At 39.0% G+C, this 25886-nt stretch overlaps 1 protein-coding gene across 2 annotated transcripts; it reads left to right on the forward strand.

The window, feature by feature from the left end:
• Window positions 1-1762: 1762 nt before the first annotated feature.
• On the forward strand, window positions 1763-25661 carry MRS2 (magnesium transporter MRS2). Of its 2 annotated transcripts, XM_004432077.3 has the most exons (11): window positions 1766-2066; window positions 4459-4532; window positions 7506-7542; window positions 9277-9389; window positions 11169-11342; window positions 13522-13652; window positions 14925-15041; window positions 16751-16903; window positions 17162-17279; window positions 22295-22408; window positions 22954-25661. In XM_004432077.3, exons 1-11 carry the CDS (start codon window positions 1877-1879, stop codon window positions 23062-23064), a joined length of 1332 nt encoding a protein of 443 aa, XP_004432134.1. In that variant the 5' UTR covers window positions 1766-1876; the 3' UTR covers window positions 23065-25661. The 2 variants fall into 2 exon arrangements, with proteins under 2 accessions (XP_087294214.1, XP_004432134.1); XM_087438088.1 differs by lacking the exon at window positions 16751-16903 and having other exon boundaries at window positions 1763-2066.
• The last annotated feature ends 225 nt before the right edge of the window (window positions 25662-25886 follow it).

Below are 25886 nucleotides of genomic sequence, written 5' to 3' on the forward strand. Positions count from 1 at the left end.
TCTCACTTCCTAAGAGATCTTACCCAATCTTCCAGTTTTAAATACTTCTACATAGTCCCAAATGTATATATCTAGCTCCAACATCTCCCCCGAACTCCACACTGCTTACCTGACATCTATGCTTAAATATCTATCTAATAGAGCTCTCAAATTTAACATGTCCAGAAACAAACACCATGCCATAACCTGCTCTCCATCTAAACTTGCTCCTCTCCAAAATCCCCTCTCTCAGTAGGTGGCACTATCATTGCCCAGTTGTTTAGGCCAAAAATTTTAGAGTCAACTTCTAAGCTTCTCTTTTTCTTACACTCTATCTGCAAATTCTGTCAACTCAGTCTTCAATATATAGCACCAAGCCCATCCTGTCTCCTCCTCTCCACCACCTCCACCTTAGCCCAAACCATCATCATCATCTCTCTGCTTCCACACTTGCCTTTCTGTAATCTCTTCACCACACAGCCAGAGCAATCCATTTAAACATAAATTAGATCATTACCTCTCTGCTCAAAGTCCCTCAACGGCTCCCACGCCTCTCAGATTAAATTCCAAATCCTTGCCACGAATTACAAGGCCACGTGTCTGGCCATGTCCCAGCGTTTTTCTAAGGCTTGGCAAAGGTCATCTTAAACAGAGCTGTCTCATTGTGCTGGGGGTGAAGTTTTAAAAAGAGTTATCACATGTTATCTTAAAGAAATGTCTCTGAAGGCATGTAATGTTTTTGAAAGATGTATTTCATCATTGGTGCCCTTAGTAAAATGCAAAATCTACCAGCTATGTTCTCTATACCCATGGCTCTTTCCAGACTTCAACCCTCCAGGAAGCAATGCCCGATGTCTTCCTTTGCCCTCAGTGCTCAAGTCAAACATCCCCTCTTCTGTGAAGCCTTCTCTCTGTCTGTTGGCCTCCTAATCCATCCCCAGTCCCAATACCCTACAGAAAAAAATGGTTCTCTCTTGTGTTTCCTTAGCTCTACGATCATATGTAGTGATTGAATGGAAATCTCTGAAACGTGTGTGTGCCTTAAGTCACTACCATGGACAGGACAAGTCTATTAATCCATACTTCAAAAATATGCATATACGTATACTGTACTTAATCAATTCTAAGGCTCACCTTTTTCAGATTTTAAGGAATGACATTCGGATGAGTCTTACAATGATATAATTAGAAAGCATAGTTTATCAGCGTTTTTTCTTTCTTGGTGATACATAAAATAATGGTACCTTGAAATTGATACTCTCTTCCAGGTGATTAAATGCAGAATATAAATCTTGTGCGTTTATATTTCTCATTCTTCACTGGCAAAAGTTTAATATAGCATTCCGTACCACAGTTAATTATTTTTGCTAATTAAACTTAAATATAAATTGAGTTGGGAACAGGCATAACTTCCTCACTTCCAAGTTGCAGACTTAATTACATGTATTAAAACACTCCAGAAATTGCAAAGCATTATACACATGTTGGGTATTTTTTCACATTTAAAGATTACTAGTTAATGGAAATACTTTATTTTCGGGCCTGACCACTCCAAGGACCCAAGGACGGAACGTGAAGTTCGATAGCTCGCCTCCCGCAGTTTAAGCGCGCCCCACCCACCCCTGAGCCCGTCCCCCCACACCTTACAGGTACAGGCACAACAGGACGCAAACTCTGATTGGCCACAGGACACAAGCAGCCTACCCAACCCCCCCCCCCAAGCACCTTCTGAGCATGCGCGGGAAATAACACGCTCGCGCGACGCGCCCCGCGCATGCCCGGGACGCAGCCACGGTACCTTGGGCGCTCGCGCCGGGTCGCGGAGCGCGGGTTGCTCTGCCACCGTCCGGCATGAAGGGCTGGGGTCTTGCTGCTGCCTCCTCGTCGCTCCAGCGCCATGGAATGCCTGCGGAGCTTGACCTGGCTCCTGCCCCGCGCGGTGGGGCTGCCCCGGCGCACCCTGTGTGCTCTGGCCTTGGGCCTGACCCCTGCAGCTCGCCCTGTTGCTGCTTGCGTCCGCGCAGCCGAACTACTCGGAGGGAGCCGGGCCGCGCTGCTGTGCGGGCCCCGCCGGCTCCGCGTGGCAGGTACTGTCCCCCCCATCCCCCGCAGCCCTGGACGCCGGTGTGGCAGTGACCTCAGGTCCCCGACCCCACCGCCAGTCCGGCGAGGCTGTGGCTGCCCCGCGCCGCGTCCTGCTCAGGCCTCGGTCTCTGGTCCGCCCTTGGGCGCCCGGGTGTGCTGTCAACCTGCACGGGTCCGCGGGCCGAGCTGTGTCCCACCAGCTCAGAACGCGACTGTGCTCTGTGCCCTGCCAGCGTCCGACCGGCCCGGCTCTCTGTCTGCCCACCGTCCCTTGCTGCACATCTCCCCGCCTAAGTGTTCTTGTGAGAAGGTTTTTTTTTTTTTTTACCAAGAATTTCACCCTTATTCATCATGATAGTTCAGAAGTCAAGATTGGGTTCATCTACCTCGAATATTTTTATGAGTATTCATTTCTCTTCCCTGACTTCTGTCTCTTCCTTATGGACACATAACAGTTGTCCAGTTGCTCAGGTAAAGGGTGAGAACACACCTAGAAGGGAGGAGGAAGACTTGGAGCCTTCGTGATAAGAGTTGTTCCTAAGAAAGATCTGACTTTGTTTTCAAGTACTGTGTAACCAGCCAGAGGGGTCAGAGTCGGGGGTGGAGGAATCTGAATCATTTTTTTACCAAATTATAATCACAGACGTGAGAATGTGGGTACTAATATTGCTCAGAAACAAAACCATTAAAATGTATGACTTCTCAAAAATATTACACTGTCCTTAAATGTGTTTTCTCAATTGTGCTCTCAAAAGACTCCCAAAGTAACTCTGTCACCACCTCCTTCTCCACACTCTTTGGAGACTCTTTTTGAATTAGATTACATTTCATATTCCCTCCTTTGATAATGTTTGGGAACGCAGTTTCAGCCTATCTAATGTTTCAGGACAAACATTGAGATTCAGAATCTCCGTCCTGGTAACACTTTAACTTGTGACTGATTAGCAAATGCTGCTTTATAGCTCTCACCTTTACCTTGATTGTGCTGACCCTTATAAGATAGTGTATATTTTGTAAAAGGGAAACAACAAACCTCGGATGCTAACAAATTACATGAGTCCTTAAATGTATGTAACGGGAAGGAATAAGATCAGAAATGAGAATATATCTACACATTCTGTGGAGTCACTGTGATTACTTTGGAAGTGTAAAATAATTGGTAATATTTTTACACCTTCTGCCCATTTCTTTTATGTGTAGTATTTGAAACAGTGTCCTTTGTCAGTCATTAAATTTACTTACTTATACTTCAGAGCTCACTTCAACTCAGTCTGGTGTTTGAAATAGATTTATTTTCAAATAAAGATTTGTCTTCATTCCAGTTCACTCGCGTCTGCATTCCTCTTCAGTGGGTTATTTCATAAGTATTCACTATAAATTATATTTGTGAAAAAAAGTTAACACACAGAAGTAAAATCTGTAGGTTTTGTAATTTATAGGTCAGTCAAATAATCCTGATACTGAGATGCTGAAAGGTCAGATGGTACTTGGGATCTATGTTTTCTAAAATATATCTACCAATATAATTTGGATGAAGAGGCTTTTTTTTTTTTTTTTTTTTGGTGAGGAAGAGATCAGCCCTGACCTAACATCCATGCCAATCCTCCTCTTTTTGCCAAGGAAGACTGGCGCTGGGCTAACATCTGTGCCCATCTTCCTCCACTTTATGTGGGACACGGCCACAGCATGGCCTGAACAAGGGGTGTGTCAGTGCGCGCCCGGGCTCTGAACCCCTGCTGCCAGCAGCAGAGCACGCCCACTTAACTGCTACGCCACGGGGCCGGCCGCGAAGAGCCTTTTTAAATTATTGAAGAAAGAATGGACATTTTTGTTTAATCTCAGAACACTGTTGTACATTTGTTCATCTAACTCTGAGATATCAGTAATCATTAGAAAGGGTTTTAAAAGGGTGGTTGGAATCTATAAATTGTTCTAATGCCTCACCTAAGCCGTTACTTTTATTTTATTTTTTTTAATAATTTTATTTATTTACTTTTTCCCCCAAAGCCCCAGTAGATAGCTGTATGTCATAGCTGCACATCCTTCTAGTTGCTGTATGTGGGATGCGGCCTCAGCATGGCCAGAGAAGCGGTGCGTCAGTGCACGCCCGGGATCCGAACCCGGGCCGCCAGCAGCGGAGCACATGCACTTAACCACTAAGCCACGGGGCCGGCCCTAAGCCATTCCTTTTAAAAATTATTCCCTGCCACACCTAGCTTAATCACCTACAAATATTAAAATTAACAAATAAGAGTGTTTCTTCTTTTTCCTCTAGGAAAAAGTTTCAAAATGTAGTAAAATAGTCTGAAGACCTCCACATGCTATGAAAGTTGTATCTTAGCTATGTGTGAAAACAATTGTATGATCACAGGGAATTCTCTATTCGTTCTTCAGGTGAAGTGCACCGGTTTAGAACTTCTGATGTCTCTCAAGCCACTTTAGCCAGTGTATCCCCAGTGTTTACTGTGGTGAGTATGTACAGTACATTTGATAACTTACAGAACGTACTTCTCATTAAGTTAACTGGATTGGACTGGTCAGCCAGGATATTATTTATTTTTTGTTTTATGATAAATCATTATACTCGTAAGTCGTGTTGTTTTTGTGTTTTGCTTAGCCAGTGGCCTGAGTGTCAGCTAGATTTGGTGAACAGCACTCTTGAAACTTTGCTAATGACTATGCAGTGCTTCTAATACTAAAACAAGTCGTTCAGATCACAGTTTCAGAGCTTCCTACTTGAATTCTCAAAATTTCCCCATGAATCTATTTAGAAGTCCTTGAAAGCTATTAGCCAAAGAGGGGCTTGAACCTATACTGTGCAACATAATATACACAGACGCATTTTGAAGGCAGTATGGTGCAGTGTTTGAGCACATGCTTTGAAGGGTCGTGATCTCTGCAACTTTCTCTGACGTGGTTTCGGAGAAAAAAATGAATGAATAAAATAACAAGAGTAATGTGTAGCACACACATAAATTTAGAGAAAGAAAAATAAGGCCGTTGGGGCAAAATGTTAACAAAGGGTGGCTCAAGGTGAAAGTTCCTGGGAATTGGTTGTAATATTCTTGCAACTTTTTTGTAGGCTTTTAGTTCTTTCAAAGAAAAAGTTTAAAAAAATAAGCATGCTTGCTCTCAGCCAGAGTTCCTGTATTCAGAGCTCAGCTCTGCCTCTTACTGTTAACTGGGTGGACTCGGACAAATTCTAATAACATCTTTGTGCCTTAGTTTTCTCATTTGTAAACTGGAGGTAATGGTACCTACCTTGTAGAATTGTTGTGAGGTTTAAATTAACTCATATATGTAAAACCTTTAAAATAGCATTCAACATAAGCCATTATCATCATTATTATTTAGGCTTATTAATATAAGAACTTTTTTAATAAACTGTACAGAACGAGATAATCCCCAGAATTGCACGTGAAAGTTATCACTGTTACTCACTGTTCTGGAAGAGTTGGCCATGGGGCTGGCCCTGTGGCTTAGCAGTTAAGTGCTCGCGCTTCGCTACTGGCGGCCTGGGTTCGGATCCCGGGTGTGCACCGACACACCGCTTCTCCGGCCATGCTGAAGGCCGCGTCTCACATAGAGCAACTAGAAGGATGTGCAACTGTGATGTACAACTGTCTACTGGGGCTTTGGGGAGAAAAAAGGGAAAAAAAAAAGGAGGAGGATTGGCAATAGATGTTAGCTCAGAGCAGGTCTTCCTCAACAAAAAGAGGAGGATTAGCATGGATGTTAGCTCAGGGCTGATCTTCCTCAAAAAAAAAAAAAAAAAAAAACTTGGAAGAGTTGTCCAGTTTAAACAAGAAGACAAAATTAGATGTTAAATATTGAAAGAAGGTTCTTTGCAGGTGAAATCATTGTCTAGCAAGAACAGTTATGAAAATCAATTGATACCATTTGAAATAATGAGTTTGTAAAGTGAGCTAGCCAGCTCACTTTCTATGTAATGTGAGTTACATTACAAAGTAGACATTTTAAAAAATAAGTTTGTATGATCTTATTTTTGTAATCAGAAAAAATCCCATTAAGGAAAAAATGATACAAATAAATATTGAGATGCAAAAATATTCAGCATGTATTGTTAAGATAAAAGTGGAGGAGAGACTGCAAAGAAGTGTGTGTAACGTGAATATATGTAATAGGAAAAAGTCTGGAAGGACATTCAGTAAAATAGTAGAATGATTTTCTCTTAAAATTTGTCATGTCAGGTGATTAGTTTTATTTTACTTATCTTTATTTTCAGATTTTCTGCATCAGATATATGTATTTGTGAAATAAATTTAAGGAGGAAAGCTAAAGCTAGTCTATATTACACAAATAAAGCTTGCTTTGATGTAAATTTCCCTTTAACATTGATATTTTATGGTACCCATTATATATTGATCTTATCTTTGCTCATGAGAAGCAAGCTAAAATATATATTGTGGGGTTTTATTATGCTATTATTAACACAGCATGCATATGTTTCCATTTGAATAACCTAGGGCTTGTACCTAAAACTATATCTTAGAGTGGGTCTTTTCTGAAAATGCATATTTAATAGTAATTAGTACAGCCCAGCACATAGTGATTCCTTAAATATTATTTGACGTCTTCAAACTTGACTGTGGACAGTATTACAGAAAAATGTTCCCTCTGCTTTACAGGAAACAAGTACATTTTCTGCATCATGTCCTCTTGAAACTATCAGAAGAGACCTTTTCTGTAAATCTTAATTTGATTCTGCCGCACCCACCACAGAGACTTCATAGCTTCCAGTAGATACTTAGATTCACAAGTTAAGCCACACTTGGTCCCAGTCTATTCAGAAGGATAAAGGATAGGAAATGCAGAAGGGCAGCATCAGGTGTTTCCTCTTCAAAAGAAGTCCTTGCAGCCATCCAGGGGCTTCTCTGGCACCCTGTGTGACAGCTCTGGTACAAGGAGACAGTATTCTCAAAGGTGGGTGTGAGATCCACCATGGCTTGTAATCCCCACACCCTCTAATGCTAGTATCTCCTATAACCATCGCAGAGGCACATCCAGGGCTCCCACAAGGAACATGGCTAGTTACTTGAGCCACCACACTCAGAAAGGCAGAGCTGTGGCTTCCCACCAGGTGTCTGTAATTGGTTCAGTCTTCCCAGTCCAGTGCAGTCTACCAGTCATTGGGCACTTTTACCATAGCAATGTTGCCTAGTGACACCACTGATACTCCTTTATCACATTTCCGGGGGAACCAAGATAGAACGTTAATCCAAGGTCAGATTTGTCCTAGCAAAGGGAAAAGGGATTTTTTTAACCCTGAACTCATAACTGAATATAACTGAAAGAAGGGCAGTTGTGATTTATATCTGCATTTCCATATTTGAGAGATATTATCATAATACTATATAATGCCATAAATAGCATACTCATTTGGGAGAAAATAATATTTTGTTTTTATTTTCTCTCTTCAGACAAAATTTGACAAAGAGGGAAATGTTACTTCTTTTGGTGAGTATCTTTAATTTTCTTCTAAATCACTTTTCTTTTCTTTTCTTTTCTTTTTTTGTGAGGAAGATCGGCCCTGAGCTAACATCTGCCAATCCTCTTTTTGCTGAGGAAGATGCCCTGGGCTAACATCTGTGCCCATCTTCCTCCACTTTATATGGGACGCCGCCACAGCATGGCTTGACAAGTGGTGCGTTGGTGCGTGCCTGGGATCCGAACCGGCGAACCCCGGGCCGCTGCAGCGGAGCGCACATACCTAACTGCTTACGCCACCAGGCCGGCCCCTCGCTTTTCTTTTTTAATCAGTGAATGAGTGATCTGATGAATATTATGAAATTGTAGTATTTTGAGTAGAATATTGTTTGTGTATGTGGATGTATTGAAGTAAATCTTTCTTCAGCATTTGTCCATCAGTCCTAATTGGAACTGGCAATACCTGGACTGTGCACATTCTCCCAGAATTGTTTTTTTTCTGTCAGGGAACACTTTGCTCTGACAGGACATTAAAGGAATGTTTTGGAGGGGAGAGGCTGGTGTGCAGCTGGAGCAGAGACACACTCTTTTCCCTTTTCTTTCTCTTCTTTAGTCTCCCTTTCACAGCACTAGTCCTTATATTCACCTCCTCCTGTACCGTGTTTAAGGCAGAATCACATAATACCGCTGACATTGCAGTGGGTGACAGAAGACAGGAGGGATCGGGCACTGGATGGCAGTCAGAAGGAACTCTGCTGATAATTGTTCTTATGGACAGTTACTTTTTAAAATGAAACTAAGCATTACTTTACTGTCTGACCTCAGATGCAGGTTTCAGATCTCCTATGCACTTCCAACCCGCTGGTCTCTGCTGTGCCTGCTATTGCTGAAATCCTAGTGGAATATTTTGGGTGTTTTTTGTTCAATATCTCTTTCAAAAGATTCTTCTACTTAGAGCTCTGTCACAGGTGTGGTTTGATGCTACAAGTTCAGATATTACTATAACCAGTATCATTTCTTGAGTTTCCTTGTCTGTTATGCTTTCTCTTAGGTAACAAATTTAGTTTTCAGGTAAGGAGAATCTGGTATGAGAACTGACTTCATTTTCTCATTTTGTATTAGTGCAAGAACAAAGAAAATTAAACTTAACTGTTCACAGATTTTTTTTTTAATAATTTTATTTATTTATTTTTTTCCCCAAAGCCCCAGTAGATAGTTGTATGTCATAGTTGAACATCCTTCTAGTTGCTGTATGTGGGACGCGGCCTCAGCATGGCAGGAGAAGCGGTGCCTTGGTGCGTGCCTGGGATCCGAACCCAGGCCGCCAGCAGTGGAGCGCACGCGCTTAACCGCTAAGCCACGGCGCCGGCCCAACTGTTCACAGATTTAAAATACTGAAGATAATGTAGTGAGAAAAAATAGAAAATGTAGTTCTGTAGCATTCATATTTTAAAAAGATGACCAGTCTCTAGAGCTACAAATTGATACTGTAGTGATGTATAGCTGTGGTTTTTATATTGGTCCCAAGGGGCTTCTAAGTGCAGAGAAATTTTATGAAGTATGGATAAGAGGAAAAAAGAATAAAGTTTGACCAGATTTAGCCTGCATATGTTTTTGAGGTAAAAATCATTATTAAAGACTCATTTTAGCTTTTGTTTCTGGTAGTAGTAGAAAATTATCTTGATGTTGGTAAGATATAAAAATCTAAACTCTTCAATTTATTGGTTGAGCCCACTCTTTTTATCGAAAATATTTCTTTTATAGAAAGGAAGAAAACTGACTTATATCAAGAATTAGGTCTTCAAGCAAGAGATTTGAGGTTCCAGCATTTAATGAGCATCACAACCAGAAACAATAGGATTATCATGAGAATGGAGGTAAAGGATTTTATTTCATCTACATTTCTCCACTGCAATTTTATAAAAGTTACTATCTTGATCAATATCTAGGTTTAAAGTAATTTTGTAATAAAAATGGCTATGTGAAACATAAAATATTTTATAACATTGTTTTGAGTAGAACTTATTTTACAGGAATTACAGACATATGCTCAGCAGGCATAACACTGCTCTATTTTATGTTGGAAAAGTTCTGACTGCAGTCTCCGTTCTCACTGTTTGAATTTAGTCTTTCATTTCTGAAATGATAAGGGAAAGAATCGTGATTTATAATAGACATTTTCAGTTGTATACAGTTATGTATAATTGTACTATAATTTTAGCTCAAAAACATATTCTGGTTTTCCAAATAGCCCAGGAATATTCTTTAAAGTTTATAATCTTAAATTTTTGTTTTTATGCAAAGCTTTCTAAAATATATTATATCTTCCCTTGCCTACTCAGAGCACACCAAATATAATTTGACTTTCCTTAGTGATTCAGAATTAATGTGAACATAAGTTATTTTGGTGGGCTAAAGTTTAGGGTTCAGAAATAGATGAGGAGACAGGTCTCATTGGTGTTGGCCCTGCAGTGGACATGAGACTTGCTTTCTTCAAAAAGTCTTTGATGGTGGGTTTTTGTCCGTTCATCTAGAATTAATTTTAAGAAATCAAAAGTAGAAGCAATCTTCTCCCACGTGATTTTCTCCGGAAAACATTCTTCACTTTTGTTATCAGTAGTACGCACCCTTCAAAATAGTATCTCTTTGATGGAGAAAGAGAGAAGTATGTGATAAAGCAAATTTAGCAGAATGGTAATTGTGTAATCTAAATGGTGTGTATATGGTGTTGACTGTATAATTTTTCAACTTTTCTGTGTAAAAATTTTCACAATAAAATGTTGGGAAAAAATGTAAAAACAAAACTCAAATAATTTTTATATCACTCATCAGTGGCCATAGGCTACCCTTGTGTGTCACTTTTCTAACATAAAAGATGCCAGTCCTTCTCTTTAGAATAAGTTTCTAATTTCATAGTGTTGTAAATTAGAGCACGAAGGCTATGTTTTATCTTTGTAATTTCAAATTAGCTTAATATGTTTTGGTGATATTTGAAACAGGAAACTGTCCCATTTCAGTCAAACAAATTGTGATCAAACTAAATCTTTTCTTCTTTTCTTTTTTTTTTTTTAATAATTTTATTTATTTATTTTTTTTCCCCCAAAGCCCCAGTAGATAGTTGTATGTCATAGCTGCACATCCTTCTAGTTGCTGTATGTGGGACACGGCCTCAGCATGGCCGGAGAAGCGGTGCGTCGGTGTGCGCCCGGGATCGGAACCCGGGCCACCAGCAGCAGAGCGTGCACACCTAACCGCTAAGCCATGGGGCCGGCCCAAACTAAATCTTTTCTAAAGGTCTGCCCAATACGTAACTTTTAAGATTTTATCTTGTTTCCTTTACTCCCTATTTTTCTCATGATTATGCTAGAAGTCTTAATAAATAAATAATTTAATTCCAGTTCTGTTGAGAGTGAATTAGAGGTATCAGGACACATATATTTTAGGCTTCGTTTCTTTAAAAAAAAAATGTTTTGGTTTTTTTTTTGAAAAACTAAATAAGTAGTGATTTGACTTAGGCTTAATCCAAAACTAATAGAGTATTAAATCCTATTTTATGAATGTTATTCTTTCCTACAGCTCTACAACTTGCATATACATATATGCATGTATATGTGTATGTATGGGTGTACATACATTTTTTTTTTTTTTTTTTACAGTATTTGAAAGCTGTGATAACTCCAGAGTGTCTCCTGATATTAGATTATCGTAATTTAAATTTGGAGCAATGGCTATTCCGGGAACTCCCTTCACAGTTGGCTGGAGAGGGTCAGCTTGTCACATACCCTTTACCATTTGAGTTTAGAGCTATTGAAGCACTCCTGCAGTATCGGGTAAGCCTGTTTTTATTTAGCTTCTTAAATTTGTTCTGGTGTTAAAATGCTATTGAGTAGGAAGACAGGTCAGTATTGTTTCAATGGCATTTTCACTAACCCCAACAAAATGTCTCTAAGGGTCCTGTATAGAGAAATTACTTAATTCTTAAATTTTGTGACCCAATCAAATAGATGTACAGTCTCTAGAAACAGTATATAGTATTTCTTTGAGAGTCATGGTATGACATTCAACAAAGCACATTTCAAGTTGGCTATCTTTTGTACAGTTTTAATAATTGTATTCAGGGGTGATAATTCAAAATACTTAAAATCCTAAATGTGCTATAAATAAACATACCAAAAAAGTTTTAAAAGGGGGCCGGCCCAGTGGCATAGTGGTTAAGTTTGCATGCTCTGCTGTGGCAGCATGGGGTTTGCAGGTTTGAATCACAGGCGTACACTTAGGCACCGCTCATCAAGCCATGCTGTGGCAGCATCCTATATACAAAATAGAGGAGGATGGGCACAGATGTTAGCTCAGGGCCAATCTTCCTCAGCAAAAAAGAAGATTGGCAACAGACATTAGCTCAGGGCCAATCTTCCTCACCAAAAAAAAAAAAAAGTTTTAAATGTATTCCATTTTATTTTCTAAGTTAAATTGTATATAGTGTAAAACTGCTTACATGTGATAAATTTTATAACATAAATCATTCATCAAATCATCCTAATACTTTTTTTGTGTGTGTGAGGAAGACTGACCCTGAGCTAACATCTGATGCCAATCCTCCTCTTTTTTGCTGAGGAAGATTGGCCCTGGGCTAACATCCATGCTCATCTTCCTCTACTTTATGTGGGACACCGCCACAGCATGGCTTGACAAGCAGTGCGTCGGTGCGCGCCCAGGATCCGAACCTGCGAACCCCAGACAGCCAAAGCAGAGCATGCGCACTTAACCGCTGCACCACCGGGCTGGCCCCCTTCCTAATACTCTCAAAATCATTCTTTGATTTGTTTGTACAATCCTTTGTTTGAGGCAGCTAAATGATGCCTGTGTTTGAGACCTAGTTTGACATAGGAACCATGTACAATTCTTCTAAGGACTTCGCATTAAATTGTTAGTCATTGGGTGTCTAGAGATCCTGTCAGGCCCTGAACAAGGAGGGTCACTGCTTTCTTGGCCCTCACAAATCTTTCATTATCTTTTCTTCCCCCTATTAGTCAGGATAGTACTGTTTAGGAACTTGATGCATGCGAGAGTTGGTGCTAGGGGCATGCTACCCAGAGTGGGAGAAGGAGAGGAGGGTAAAGGAGACATGAGGTGGGTGGGAATTGGGTGAACCTGGTACCCTTCTCTTTTGTGTGCCTTGCTATACTGAGGGAGTAGGAGATGGCTCCATCCCTGCTCAAGTTAATTAGACAACAGCACCAGCTAGTACCAGCCCATGAGATGGTGACTAGTTGGAGCCTAGTTACTAAGCAGGGAAAAAGCAGGAGAGGGAAACAAAAGAAGATGCAGACCACTGGTCAGTGACAGGCTGAGTAAGCTCTTGAGGGCTCATGCTGAGTTAAACAGTATATGCTGGAATTTATGTCATTAATTTACTGCTTCATTCAGTTACTGTTACACTGTTTACCAACTGGTATGGAAGTATTTCAATATCTTAACAGCTAGTATAGCTGTATCAGTGCATACCTGCTGAATATCAACTGCGCCTATATTAACCGGAATAAGAAGTATACTTTTGACTCTACACTGATTTTTAAAGTCCAAATCATGTTTTGGTTTTCAAAAGAACTTTGTTCATAGGAATTTGGAACTGTATTCTGTTTACAAAGAACATAGTTATTATTTACCAAATGTAAAGTTTGTGTGTTAACCATGGCATGGCAGATGTTATTTTAATTAATCAATCCCCCATTCCTTTCGTAAGTGTCTGTAGAGGAAGGCTCTTATGGGAGTTAATTCCTTATCAGCCAAGTGTGAGCCTAGTAACAACATTATCCATGATTATCTTCTAACCCAGGAGATGTAGTTTTTGAATCATCTGGAATAGGCATTCTAGCAGTGACCATGTTCTGAAATGTTATCAGCTTTCCTAGCCATTATAGATTTCTGTATTTAATCAGAGGATTCACTGACCCTGAGTATTCTAAAAAGATTGTTTTAATTCTTATGAAAGGTCATGTTGTTGTCTAGATCAGCACCCTTCAGGGGAAACTTAGCATTTTGCAGCCACTGATACTTGAGACGTTGGAAGCTTTAGTGGATCCCAAACATTCTTCTGTAGACAGAAGCAAACTTCACATCTTGCTACAAAATGGCAAAAGGTAAATATGGGTGATTTACCAGGTTGGGACTTACACACAAATACCTTAAACTTCTTTTTCAGTAGTCCTAACACTGAAGTGTTGAACGTAAATTCAGACACAAAATTAGTGTGATTATTACCTGTTTTAAAAATACCAACTTTCATAGTCTTGCTAAGGGTAATGACATTTTTTGCTTTATGACTTACTCCCAGGGCCTTAATTGCCACATTTGGTTTTATTTATTGTTAAAATTCTGTGTTTTATAACTTTTTTTAAAGTAGGAAAGTAGCCAAGGTGGGAAATTGAGCTAATAGGGGCACACAGACTAATGTTTATTGAAAAGCTATTTTGGGTGAAATGCCGTATCAGCCTCTTTTACATGTGTGATCTCATCTCATCCTTTCAGCAGTCCTGTGCAGCAGTTGATGTTGTTCTCATTTAGAAGATAAGAAAAATGGGGTTTAAGTAACTTGTCTAAACTTATACAGCTAGTAAATGACAGATCTAAATCCAAATCTAATTCTCTCTCCCCTAAGGTCCGTGTTCTTTTTTTTTTGTTTATTATAATGCATTCCAGAATTTAAGAATAATATTTTAATTAATTTTTATCATAAATTGAATAAACATGCTCTCAGGGTTTGTACCCCCTAAAATCTCTTCAAGAGTTAACCGTTAAAATTCCTGAATCATTAGTTCTTTTCTTTTTTTTAATTTTCTTTATTTATTTTTTCCCCCAAAGCCCCAGCAGATAGTTGTAGGTCATAGCTGCACATCCTTCTAGTTGCTGTATGTGGGATGCGGCCTCAGCATGGTCGGAGAAGCGGTGCGTTGGTGCGCGCCCGGGATCGAACCCGGGCCACCAGCAGCGGAGCTCACGCACTTAACCGCTAAGCCACGGGGCCAGCCCCAAGAATCATTAGTTCTTTGTCCAAAAATGTTGGAATGTTTCTATCATTAAAAGTAAATAGTCTTTATGTTATCATTGCCATATTTAGTAAGAATAAAAATAAATTCCCAAACCAAAAACCTTAAATTCACAATGATTGTGTGTTTCCGAGATAAATAATATATGCTGAAATTTATATCATTGCTTATTTTTACTGCTTAGTGCAGTTTGGGTTTGGGAATTGATTCTTAGTCTGCATGATAAATATCAAAATATTTTTTGTACAAACCAGTGTTTACCGTGAATGTATAAGTGGATCTACTTCATAAGAAAAAGGCACTATTCTTGAAGTGAAATGTTTTAAAAGTTTGTCATTGATCATTTCTGTACACCTACTCTTACAGTCTATCAGAGTTAGAAACAGATATTAAAATTTTTAAAGAGTCGATTTTGGAGATCTTGGATGAAGAAGAGTTGCTAGAAGAGCTCTGTCTAACAAAATGGAGTGACCCACAAGTCTTGTAAGTCTATGGTCATGCTTTGTTATTTATTCTCTTAGGATCAGTCTTCTGTCTTTTCTTCTCCAGGATGAGCTTTCATAGAGAACATCACATTTTTCTGAGATTGAGAATAGTGGCACTTTCATCCCAATTGTTTCAGTTTTCCCTGTGCTGTGTTGCATAATTCAATTTAACAAGGATATATTGAGTGCATACTGTGTACACAGCACTGTGCTGGGCTGTGGTCATGTAAAGATACATACCATTACCTTTATCTTCAAGGGACTGACCACTGACATGGCTAACACCTCTACCCAACTAACTTACAGTGGAGGTGGTGAGAAATTCACATGGGGAGGGAAAGGGCAGGTGAGGGGGATGAGTAAGACATTGGCACAGATTCTGTAAGTTTGGTCTAATATAAAAGTGCTCATCTTATAAATAAACCTTTTTTCACAAGAATTTGGGAATCACGTTCTCAAACACACTCAAGTTAAATGTTTACTTTCTTTTTTTTTTTCCTGAGGAAGATTAGCCCAGAGCTAACATTCATGCCTATCTTCCTCTACTTATACGGGACGCCGCCACAGCATGGCTTGACATGCGGTGGGTTGGTGCGCACCTGGGATCTGAACCAGCAAACCCTGGGCTGCCAAAGCGGAGTGTGCGCACTTAACCACTTGCACCACTGGGCCAGCCCCTAAATGTTTACTTTTTAAATACCGAAAATATTTCATTTTTGTTCTTTGTAGAGCAGTATCAGAAATTAATATACCTTTGTAATGTGTATAGTTTCCACACTCTGTACAGATTTTTAAGCATTTTGAGAAATTAGTTATCTATATTCTAATAAGCAAACATTAAGATAAAAAGAGCTGTATAATGTTTGGTATTGTAGCAGATAGATACAGTAGTGGAAATTTGAACACACGTGTAACTCTTGTTTGCTTATTAGGCTAGTCCATCTCTAATATACTTTATGATAGAAGTATTTTTTACAGACTACTTCATTCTCACCCTCCTTGGTAGGGTGGAAAGTATAAGGAAAAGGGAGCAAAATAGCGATGTATTGATATCCTTCAGAAACATTTGTTTTCATATATGAAAATGACATTATATATTTACCTTGGAAAGGAAATGCATTTTTTTGTGTTTCTTTGCTGAGGAAGATCTGCCCAGAGCTAACATCTGTCGCCAGTCTTTCTCTATTTTGTATGTTGGTTGCCACCACAGCATGGCTGATGAGTGGTGTAGGTCCATGCCCCAGATCCGAACCCACAAACCTGGGCCGCTGGAGCGTGCCAAACTTAACCACTATGCCACAGGGTCAGCCCCCGTGAAAGGAAATGCTTTTTATGCTCATTTTTAGTTCTGGTTTTGTTTTACCTCTTAGTGGTATTGGATTTGCACTAATCATCAGCATTCACACGTCTGGATTTTCTTGTAACTGGTGCATGAGAGTCCCTTGGATTGGGGCTGTGGAATACAGTGAACCTAACTCATCTGTATAGGAGTAGAACCTGTGCCCTCAACTTACCTGTGTAGTGTTTAGGGTCAGTTGACAAAGCCACTCATAGATTGGCCTTAATCACAATAATAGAAAAGGCAAAGGCTAGTTTTTTTTCCATTCATAGCCAAATATTATATACTAATTGAGAAAGCTTTTTGCTGCTACATGTATGATGCACATATTGGGGACATGTTAATTGTGCTAACTCTTTTAATTGAAGTGAAAAAAGCAGTACTGGAATTGACCACGCAGAAGAGATGGAGTTGCTCTTGGAAAACTACTATCGATTAGCTGAGGATCTTTCCAATGCAGCTCATGAACTTAGGGTACTGATTGATGATTCACAAAGTATTATATTCATCAATCTAGACAGGTAAGAAAGCATTATATAAAACAATCAGTAAGTACTTTCTTTATAAAATAATTATTATAAGGTAGTAAAGATTTTAAGGAACTGTCATTTTGGAAGGAATTATACCATCATTATCATCTATAACTACCACATGGAAGTGTGTCTTTTTTTTTTTTAAAGTGTAGATTTCATCCACGTGGTCTTTAGTAGATGATTTGGTGCATTTTCTGTGCATAGTTACTGGGCCTTTCTGATCTAAGGAGGTGTTCTCCTCTCCAGCCACCGTAATGTGATGATGAGGTTGAACCTGCAGTTGACCATGGGAACCTTCTCTCTTTCGCTCTTTGGACTAATGGGAGTTGCTTTTGGAATGAATTTGGAATCGTCCCTCGAAGAGGTGAGAATACTGTATTATTTCAATAATCTAGGGGTTATTTTTTTAAGGTTTTGAAGGTTGTTTTTTTTTTAATGAATTTTAATAAGAAAGTCTGAACACATATACTCCCCTTGTGAAATAAAATACATACTCTACTTCATTTAAAATTCAGGCAGTATTGTTGGACCCTGTTATAACATAGCTATAAATATAGCTTGGGTTACCTTGTGTTTCTCAAAACGTAACTACACATGGGAAAGGTTTGACAAAACAGTGTTATGCTGTGAGGTAGTGTTAATAAAGGATTTTTATTTTTTTTAATTCTTATATGTCAGGCAGCGCTCCTGGCAGTTTGCAGGCTTTATTTGGCTCAATCATCACAACTCTGAAGATGGATGTATTATCCCTACTTTATAGATGAGAAAGCTGAGGCTCAGATATCTTAAGTAACTTGCCCCGAGGACACAGAGCTAGAAAATAACAGAGTTAGGATTTGAACCCAAAGATTTGCATCTTCCACTTTGTTCTACTGCCTTTCCAAATTAATATAACACTGAATTCCCAGGGTTTCATTTTATTGTAGCCTTGTGTTTTAGAAAATATCTTCCTGTAAGATTTCTAGAAATGAATGTGAATGTGCATTCAGGACACTCTGGCACTGGATTCTGTGTCCTAATTCAACAGTTCTATTCTCTGTCTCTAGGCTCTCTCCCTAGTCCAACTCACATCATCTCTCAGGACTGCTACTTTCTTTTATTTATTTTTATTTTTTTATTTTTTTGTGAGGGAGATTGGCCCTGAGCTAACATCTGCCAATCCTCCTCTTTTTGCTGAGGAAGACCGGCCCTGGGCTAACACCCATGCCTATCTTCCTCCACTTTATATGGGACGCCGCCACAGCATGGCCTGACAAGCGGTGCATCGGCGCGCACCCGGGATCCGAACTGGTGAACCCCAGGCCGCCGCAGCGGAGCACGCGCACTTAACTGCTTGCGCCACCGGGCCAGCCCCATGCTACTCTCTTTTAAACAGTGGTCTTTAAAAGAGGCAAATCTGGTAGTCATTCTTCTGCATAAAACTATTCAGTGGCTTTTGATTGCCCTTAAGACAAAAATCCCAACTCCTTGGCCTGTACGGCTTTTCCTGGTCTGCTGCGCCCACGTCTCCATCTTGTCTCAGCCACCTTGCCCTCGTTGTTAGTTGTTTCATCAGTATTTCTTGTCATTCACACTGCCTCCACACATCTCTCCTGAGCTCCCACCATTTATTTGTCTAGTTTACTTCTACTTATCCCTCAGGTCTCAACTTCTGTGCCACTTCCAAGGAGAATCTTCACTGATTGCACCCCCAACCTAGCCAAGTAAAATTATTCCCCTTGTCATATGTGCCCAAGTAATCTCACACTTCCCATTTGTCACTTCCTCACATTTGCAGTTGTTCAAACTCTGTACATGATCATGAGCTCCCTGAGGCAAAGTCAGTCTTAGTCATTTTTAATGTTCCTTATAACAAGACGGTAAAAATAAATGTAATACATTTGTTCGTTCATCTCAGAATTAGATTTTTTGTGCCTGTTATATACTAAATTCTGCTCTCAGCCCTGGGGGTACAGCAGTGTCCTTGCCTTTGTGGAGGTTACATTATAGTAGAGGAGGGAGAAAACAAACACATATATCAGTGCCGTAAAGAAAAATAAAGCCAAGTAAAGAAATAGAGGATGCCAGGAAGAGGTGAGACGAGGAGCATTTTAGAGATAGGGTGGTCAAGGAAGGTCTTTCCGAGGAGGTGACACTTGAGCAGGGACCTGAATGAAAAGAGCAAGTGGGAAGAGCTGAGGGGAAGGTGTTTGAAGCAGAGGGAACCACACATGTAAAGGCTGAGGCAGGAATGAGCTGAGCTTGTGCAAGGAACAGCAAGAAGGCCCGAGTGGTCAGAAGAGGGTGTGTGAGGTGGCGAGGGATAGGGAATGAGGTCAAAGGACAGACAAGTTGAGACAGTGTTGATTTGGTAGAGCCTGGTAAGAGCTTGGGTGTATTTTAAGTGTGATAGGAATCTGTCAGAGGCTTTCAAGCCCAAAGCTAGACTAAAAGTTCGGAGGTAACCAAACTATCTTGTGCAACATAGACCTACCCTTGACGTTCTCAGAAGATAACTTCAAAGACCTTTGCAAGTTCCCTGATTTGTGACTACAGAACTCTTTGTACAGGTTCCTGTCTTTCTCCCAAATCATTTTTATTAAGAATCATGTTTATGTACCTATACTTACTCTACAAGCTAACTCCTTTTTATACTTAACTCTAGTATTTTCCCTCACTTAATACCTATTTTGCAAAAAAGGATTTTTAGAAATTCCTTTCTGATAGTTCTAGCATGTGCAATCCTAGGTATGGAGCCAACCCAGTTGGAATGAGATATGAGTGGGAGGAAGTGAAATGAGCTTGCTCAGTGGCTGGGTGATTGGCTCCCTCAGAACAAGATTCAGATCAGTGCCTCATCAGTTATCAATTGTGCATCTCTAGGTTTCCTGAAGAATAGTTGAAACATGTTCATTAAATCCATGGATGTCAAAGGTCTCTGTTCCCACGTAGTTAGGGTTAATATTTACAATGGTGAATCTAGGATAGGAGAAACTGTCATTTTTTACTTTTTAGTTTAAGATAAATAATCAAAGAATTCCTATATAGCCTTCACCCATATTCTTCAAACACCTAACATTTTATCACATTTTGTCTATCCTTCTGTCTCTATATATACTTCTTTTTCTAAACCATTTGAGAGTAAGCAACAAATGTGATGCCCCTTTACCTATAAATATTTCATTATGTATTTCCTAATCTTACATAACCACAGTACGGTTGTCAAAATCAGGAAATGAACATTGAAATAATACTGTTTTCCAGTCTATAGACCCTACCCAGATTTTGCCACTTGTCTCAGTAGTGCTCTTCATCTCAAAGAAAAGCTTGGATCCCATGTTGCCTATACTTGTCCTGTCTCCTGAGTCTCCTTTAATCTAGGCCAGTTCTTTCATCTTTGTCTTTCATGGCCTGGACATTTCACAAAGAATACAGGTCCGTTATTTGGCCCTCGACACTCTTTCTTCATTGTTAAATTCTGGTTATGCATTTTGTCAGTGTGTTTTTTACATTGAATCCCATCAGGAGACACATGATGTCGATTTGTCCCATTACTGTTGATACTAACTTTGATCATTTGGTTAAGGTGGTTTCTACCTACTTTCTTTCTATAAAGTTTCTCTTTCTCTTTGGAATTAAGTATCTTGTAGGGAGATACTTTGAGAGTATGTGAAAATACTTATTGGTTAAATTGGTTATTGGTTAAATTTTCACCCTCTAGTTTTAGCATCCACAACTTGATCCAAAATTGATTCATGCCTGAATCAAACATTACTCTGATGGTTACCAAGTGATGATTTTCTAATTCTATCACTCCTTCTACATTTATTCATTGTAAAGTAGAGCATTCCATTCTCTCCTAGTTATTTATTCACTTATATCAGTATGGACTCATGGGGTCTTATTTTAGTCAATGAGTTATAATCTGTTACTGTCGTTATGTATTTTGATGCTCAAATTGGCCCTTTCATGCTGGCTTCTGGGTACTTTTGACATGTCCTCATCAGTTTTTAGTGCTTTTTTAGCCTCTGACACATGAGGGTGTTCTATTTCTAAGTGATGTGGGTAGACTAAATGGTGGAGGAGATAAAGACTACCATGAGTTTGAAAATTAGGTAAAAAAAGTACTGCAGGGCACACCCAGAGCAGAGGGAGCAGTAGATCTCCAGCTCTCAGACACACTTGTCCCTTCCCTTAATCTCCTAGAGGTCTCGCAATGTGTTTTGTGTGTATTTTATTGACACATGGAATTTTGACCTTGTTTGCCTCTGACTTGCTTACCTTTCAAGTTTATCACATTTTGGCATCCCAGACTTTTGATTTATAAGGGATTACAGAACCAGTATACAGCAAAGAACAGTAATCATCTGTGTATACTAAATCGCATTTAAACAGAATTTTTACTTAATAAATTAGGGCCTTCTTTTTAGATAACTGGAAATGTGTTTACCATCCAAAAACAGTTAATTCATGTTAGCACTTGTCTTCCTAACATGTTCTGTCTACATCGAACTTCTGTTAAAAGGAGGCAGATTTCTGCTCAGTATATGACATACATTTCTGTCAGTGATAGATGATCCCTGTGTAACAGGCTACCTTGAGGGAAAGTGAGCTCTCGATCACTGGTACTAACCAAGCCATGGTTGATAACCAACTAATAGCATAGCTGTTGATGGGATTCCTTTCCGGTGGGAGATGAACTATAAATTCTGTGATTCTGTATATAAAGGCATGAGCTAAGAACATTACACTGCAAAAATATTACAATTTTGAAAATGACAGTGAGGAAAAATGTTTACTGCAAGTCAGAGGGTCCTAAACTTTCTTGGTTCATGATGCTTTTAATGTCTTAGTAATTTTTTCACAGCATCTCTAGACCAAAAGTTTTTTATTGTTATAGTTTCCTTCATGTTACGTTACGTAACAGTTAACTTTATGTAGTAAAGTCAAAACAACTTAAGAACAGTAGTTCTCGTGGTATTCCACCCATGTCACTGTGTCTCCCTTGAAAATTAAAATATTCTGGGGTGCTGTGATGCGTAAGGCACCTCAGCTCACAGTTTGGAAAATGGCTATAAGCAAAAAATTTAAGTTGTATGTCCTATGTGATTATAACTATTAAAATGTGTATGCATGTAAACGAAGAAACACAAAGTAAAAGCAGTTATGTTTGGTTTATAGATGATTAAAAATATTTAAAACCTTTTATATTGTTTCTCTTTTGACTTATTTTCTGATTCTTGGTCTTTGGGTGCTATCGAGGACTTGTTCTGAGCTCTTTTCTGTAGGAAAGAGCTGTACAAAGGCTTCTTTTAGACTCTGGGGCAGTAATAGTTCAGGGAATTTTCTCTCTAAGGAACCAAGACTTTTGTGATTGAAATTAACTATGTTCCCTTTTAGGACCATAGAGTGTTTTGGCTGATTACAGGAATCATGTTCATGGGGAGTGGCCTGATCTGGAGGCGTTTACTGTCATTCCTTGGACGACAACTCGAAGCTCCTTTGCCTCCTGTGGTATGAAGGGTCTGGTTCACAGCAGTGTAGCAGGGTGGTCACAATCTTGGTTTTGATGTCAACCTGGGCACAGTGTCACAGGCTTTGTGATCCTGAGCATGTTATTTAATTTCTCAAAGCCTCCCTCAGTTTCCCCATCTGTCAAGTCAGTACCACCTACTTCATAGTGTTAATGGGAGAATTAAATAATATGTGTAAGGCACTTACTAGCACAGCGCCTGGCATAACAAGTTAGAAATATTTTGTGTGGAACACTGTGACGAGCATTATACATTTAGATATCTGTTAGTAATTGTGATGCAGGATTTGTCATAACCAAAATTGAAATGTAGAGAACGTTTATAGTGTTCTCATTAAGAAAACTTAGGAAGTTTACCTCCTTTTTCTTATCTTTCTACTTGTAATTTACACACTGGAGTAAGTCTTCAGACACTGACGCATGGCTGGCAGTCCTTCCCTCGTTAGAAGTCACATTATATCATTTTACTAGTGGCTTTTCTTTTAAGAAAGACACAAACTAGAATTAATTTTGCTGCTTTACTTAGGTGGCCTCTTTACCTAAAAAGACTCTCCAGGCAGATAGAAGGATGGAAATGAAACACACCTTCAGGCCGGATGGACTTGGATCAAGCAGGAGCCTCCTCACAAACCGTTAGAAACAACCTGGTGGATGCTGAATTATTTTTTATGGTAGTCACAGGAAACTTCAGATACTCTTTTAATACTTTCTTTTATAGAGTCAGAGTCTTGAAAAAAATCACTGACATTTAAATTATAAGTCTGTGGTAAAAATACTATGGCAGTCATCATACTGGAACTTAATTGCATTTTCTGCAATTAAGAATTCTGAGTAAAGCAGCAAGGTGCTTGCTTTGTAAAAGGCCAAAATTCTATTTCCTACAAACTTAAAAAGCTGTTTTTATAGACACGATGTGAGGCATGGAGAGATTAACTTAACAAAAGAATAGATTTTATTTTATTTATACATATCAAGAAAAGTGCGATTTCATGCCGAATGAAGCCTGGAAACTTGACAAACCCACAGTTACAAGATCAGGTAGCCGTAGTTTTTAGTCGGTACAGGGAATCAGGTCCTTTCGAATTTCCTGACTCTCAGGTGACTGAAAAGCTAGCAAAATATATATCAACTTTAAAACAAGGACCGGAAGTTTGTGCTTTAAGTCAATTTTTGATATAACCTTATGTTCTTGTATCTGTCCTCTTTTTATATAAAGGTGAATAAAAAGAAGGAAATGATCATTTAACATCAGCTTTATATGGATTCCAATTAATCAAGATTTTACTTTCTTGACCCCTGAAACTATTTTTGTTTGCTTGGCTATGATTAAAGCCTTTGGAAGTTGAGTTGAAAGGAAGTGTTTCCATTATGTTCCTGTTCTATAGCTGCTCTGGTCATTCCCTGATTTTGAGAGTAGATGGCTGTACTAAAGGAAGATGGATGTAGCCCAGCTAATCTGTATGCCAGCACCTCAAAAGTTGACCGATGGGCTTCCTAAAACAAGGGAGTTTGATAAATTTTAGAATTGTGATCCTTTTTGTTTTCACAATCAGAGACTGTGGTTTAAAACAAATGGCTAATAGTTGTAAGTGTCAAAGCTGCTATCCTACTTAACATCTTAACTACCTTTTTTATATTTTCTGGAGGTTAAATACAGTTATGCAGTAGAACATTACAGTTATACTTGCCTCCAAAAGTAGCATTCTTGGAAGATTCCAGAGTGTCCAGAGCAGCTCTTGCACTACAAATACAGTAGTAATAAAAGAATATGCATACCCTACTTATGTTGGGGGTGCCTCATACCCTAATTGATGTCATTTGAGGAAGTTTAGGGGTCCATTTACCACGTGGGTTTGGTGATAGGAATAAAAATCCTATTCCAATAGCTGATTTGAAAGAAAATAAATGAAGTTACAAGCAAAATTTTCCCCACTCCCATGTGTGGTTATGAGCAGCCATTAGAGGGAAGGTGTAGAATAGAATGGCAGAAACAGGCTGGGCTTGTCTTGGGTACCAAGTGGCTCACTTGGCACCTCTGGATCAGGAGTATGCTTTATGGTGTGGTTGTCGGAATGTGAACACACAGCACTCCCTAGCATCATAAATCTGTGTGATGATTTTCAAGATAAAGTACCTTTAATAATACTTAGATTTCATGGGGGCACTCTGCTTTGGCACAACTCAGAGCACTCTGCTGCTATTTTTGGTCATATGTTATCACTGTAAAATAGGTAATAAATGTTACTTAACTGTGACATAGGAGGAAGTGGAAGGCCAGAGGGCAAAATTTGATTTGACTGAGATATCAGGCATTAGGATAGAATTTTGGTGATTTTTCCTTGTAGTGATACTCACTTAGTTTATGGGCTTGGGTAAAATAATTTTTTTTATAAGTTATAATTTTCCTCATGAAAGGGAAAATAAATGCAACTACCTCATAAGTCTGATAAAGGGAAGTTACTGATGGTCTGTAAAACTCTTAAAGGTGGTTAGATCAAGTATGGTTTCAAAATGTTAACTAGCTCTGCTTTGGTGATAGCAGGATGCTTCCTACATGAAGCTTCTCTTAAATAATAAAACAGACTATGCCAAAAAAAAATAGGAAGTTTAGCAGTTTTAAAACAGACTGAGCACATGAACTGCTATTTGAAAGTGAAGTGATAGAATACCAAACACTCAGTTATGTGAGTAAGCAAGCAACCATATCTGCTGTTTAACAGTACAAGTAAGCACAAGGACTGATACTCTTAACAGGCTGTCTTTGTCTTTGGAAGGCCTCTAAGGAAATGTTGTGGAATAGATGTCATTTTAGGATGCTATTAACACTTGCTTTATTCTTGATAAACATAGACTGATAAATAACCACTAAAACAATTTCATATTAAAACGCTGTTTATGTTGATGAGTTATTTTGAGAGTTGTACACAGCTTTGTTTTTTGGAATTGCAATATTAAACTCTCTTTAAATTTAGGATTTGCTTTCATTAGTTTAGTGATACCTGTGGAGGTGGTCTAATGGGTGGTACACAGAATAGGGAATACAGAGACCTGGTTTATTTCCAAACTCACCTCAAATCATAATTAGTCTCTTAGGTGTGTGATACAAAGGCATAAAACAATTCTGATCTTAAAGCCTTGAAGCAAGTTGTTACATATACAGATAATAGAAAGACAAAAATTGCAACTATGTAAATGTGTTGTGATATCTTGAAATAAAGGTAATTTTGAATTAAATTGTTGTATTAACCTCACATTTGTGTTAAGGAAGTTAAAACCCTACAAGCTATTTCCATTTTTATTATTAAACATTTCAGAATCAGTGCTTAGAACCACAGTTAATACTTAGTGGAGTGAAAATCCACCTATGGGACTAATACATTAGACTGTTGTGTATTAGGGTTTTTTTGTATGTCAGGTTTTTACATATTTGCCATATAGGTTGATTTTGAACAGTGGGAA

This window comes from Ceratotherium simum, chromosome 13 (assembly GCF_057802395.1).
Source record: "Ceratotherium simum simum isolate JZ-2026a chromosome 13, ASM5780239v1, whole genome shotgun sequence".
In the NCBI taxonomy this organism is placed as follows: domain Eukaryota; kingdom Metazoa; phylum Chordata; class Mammalia; order Perissodactyla; family Rhinocerotidae; genus Ceratotherium; species Ceratotherium simum.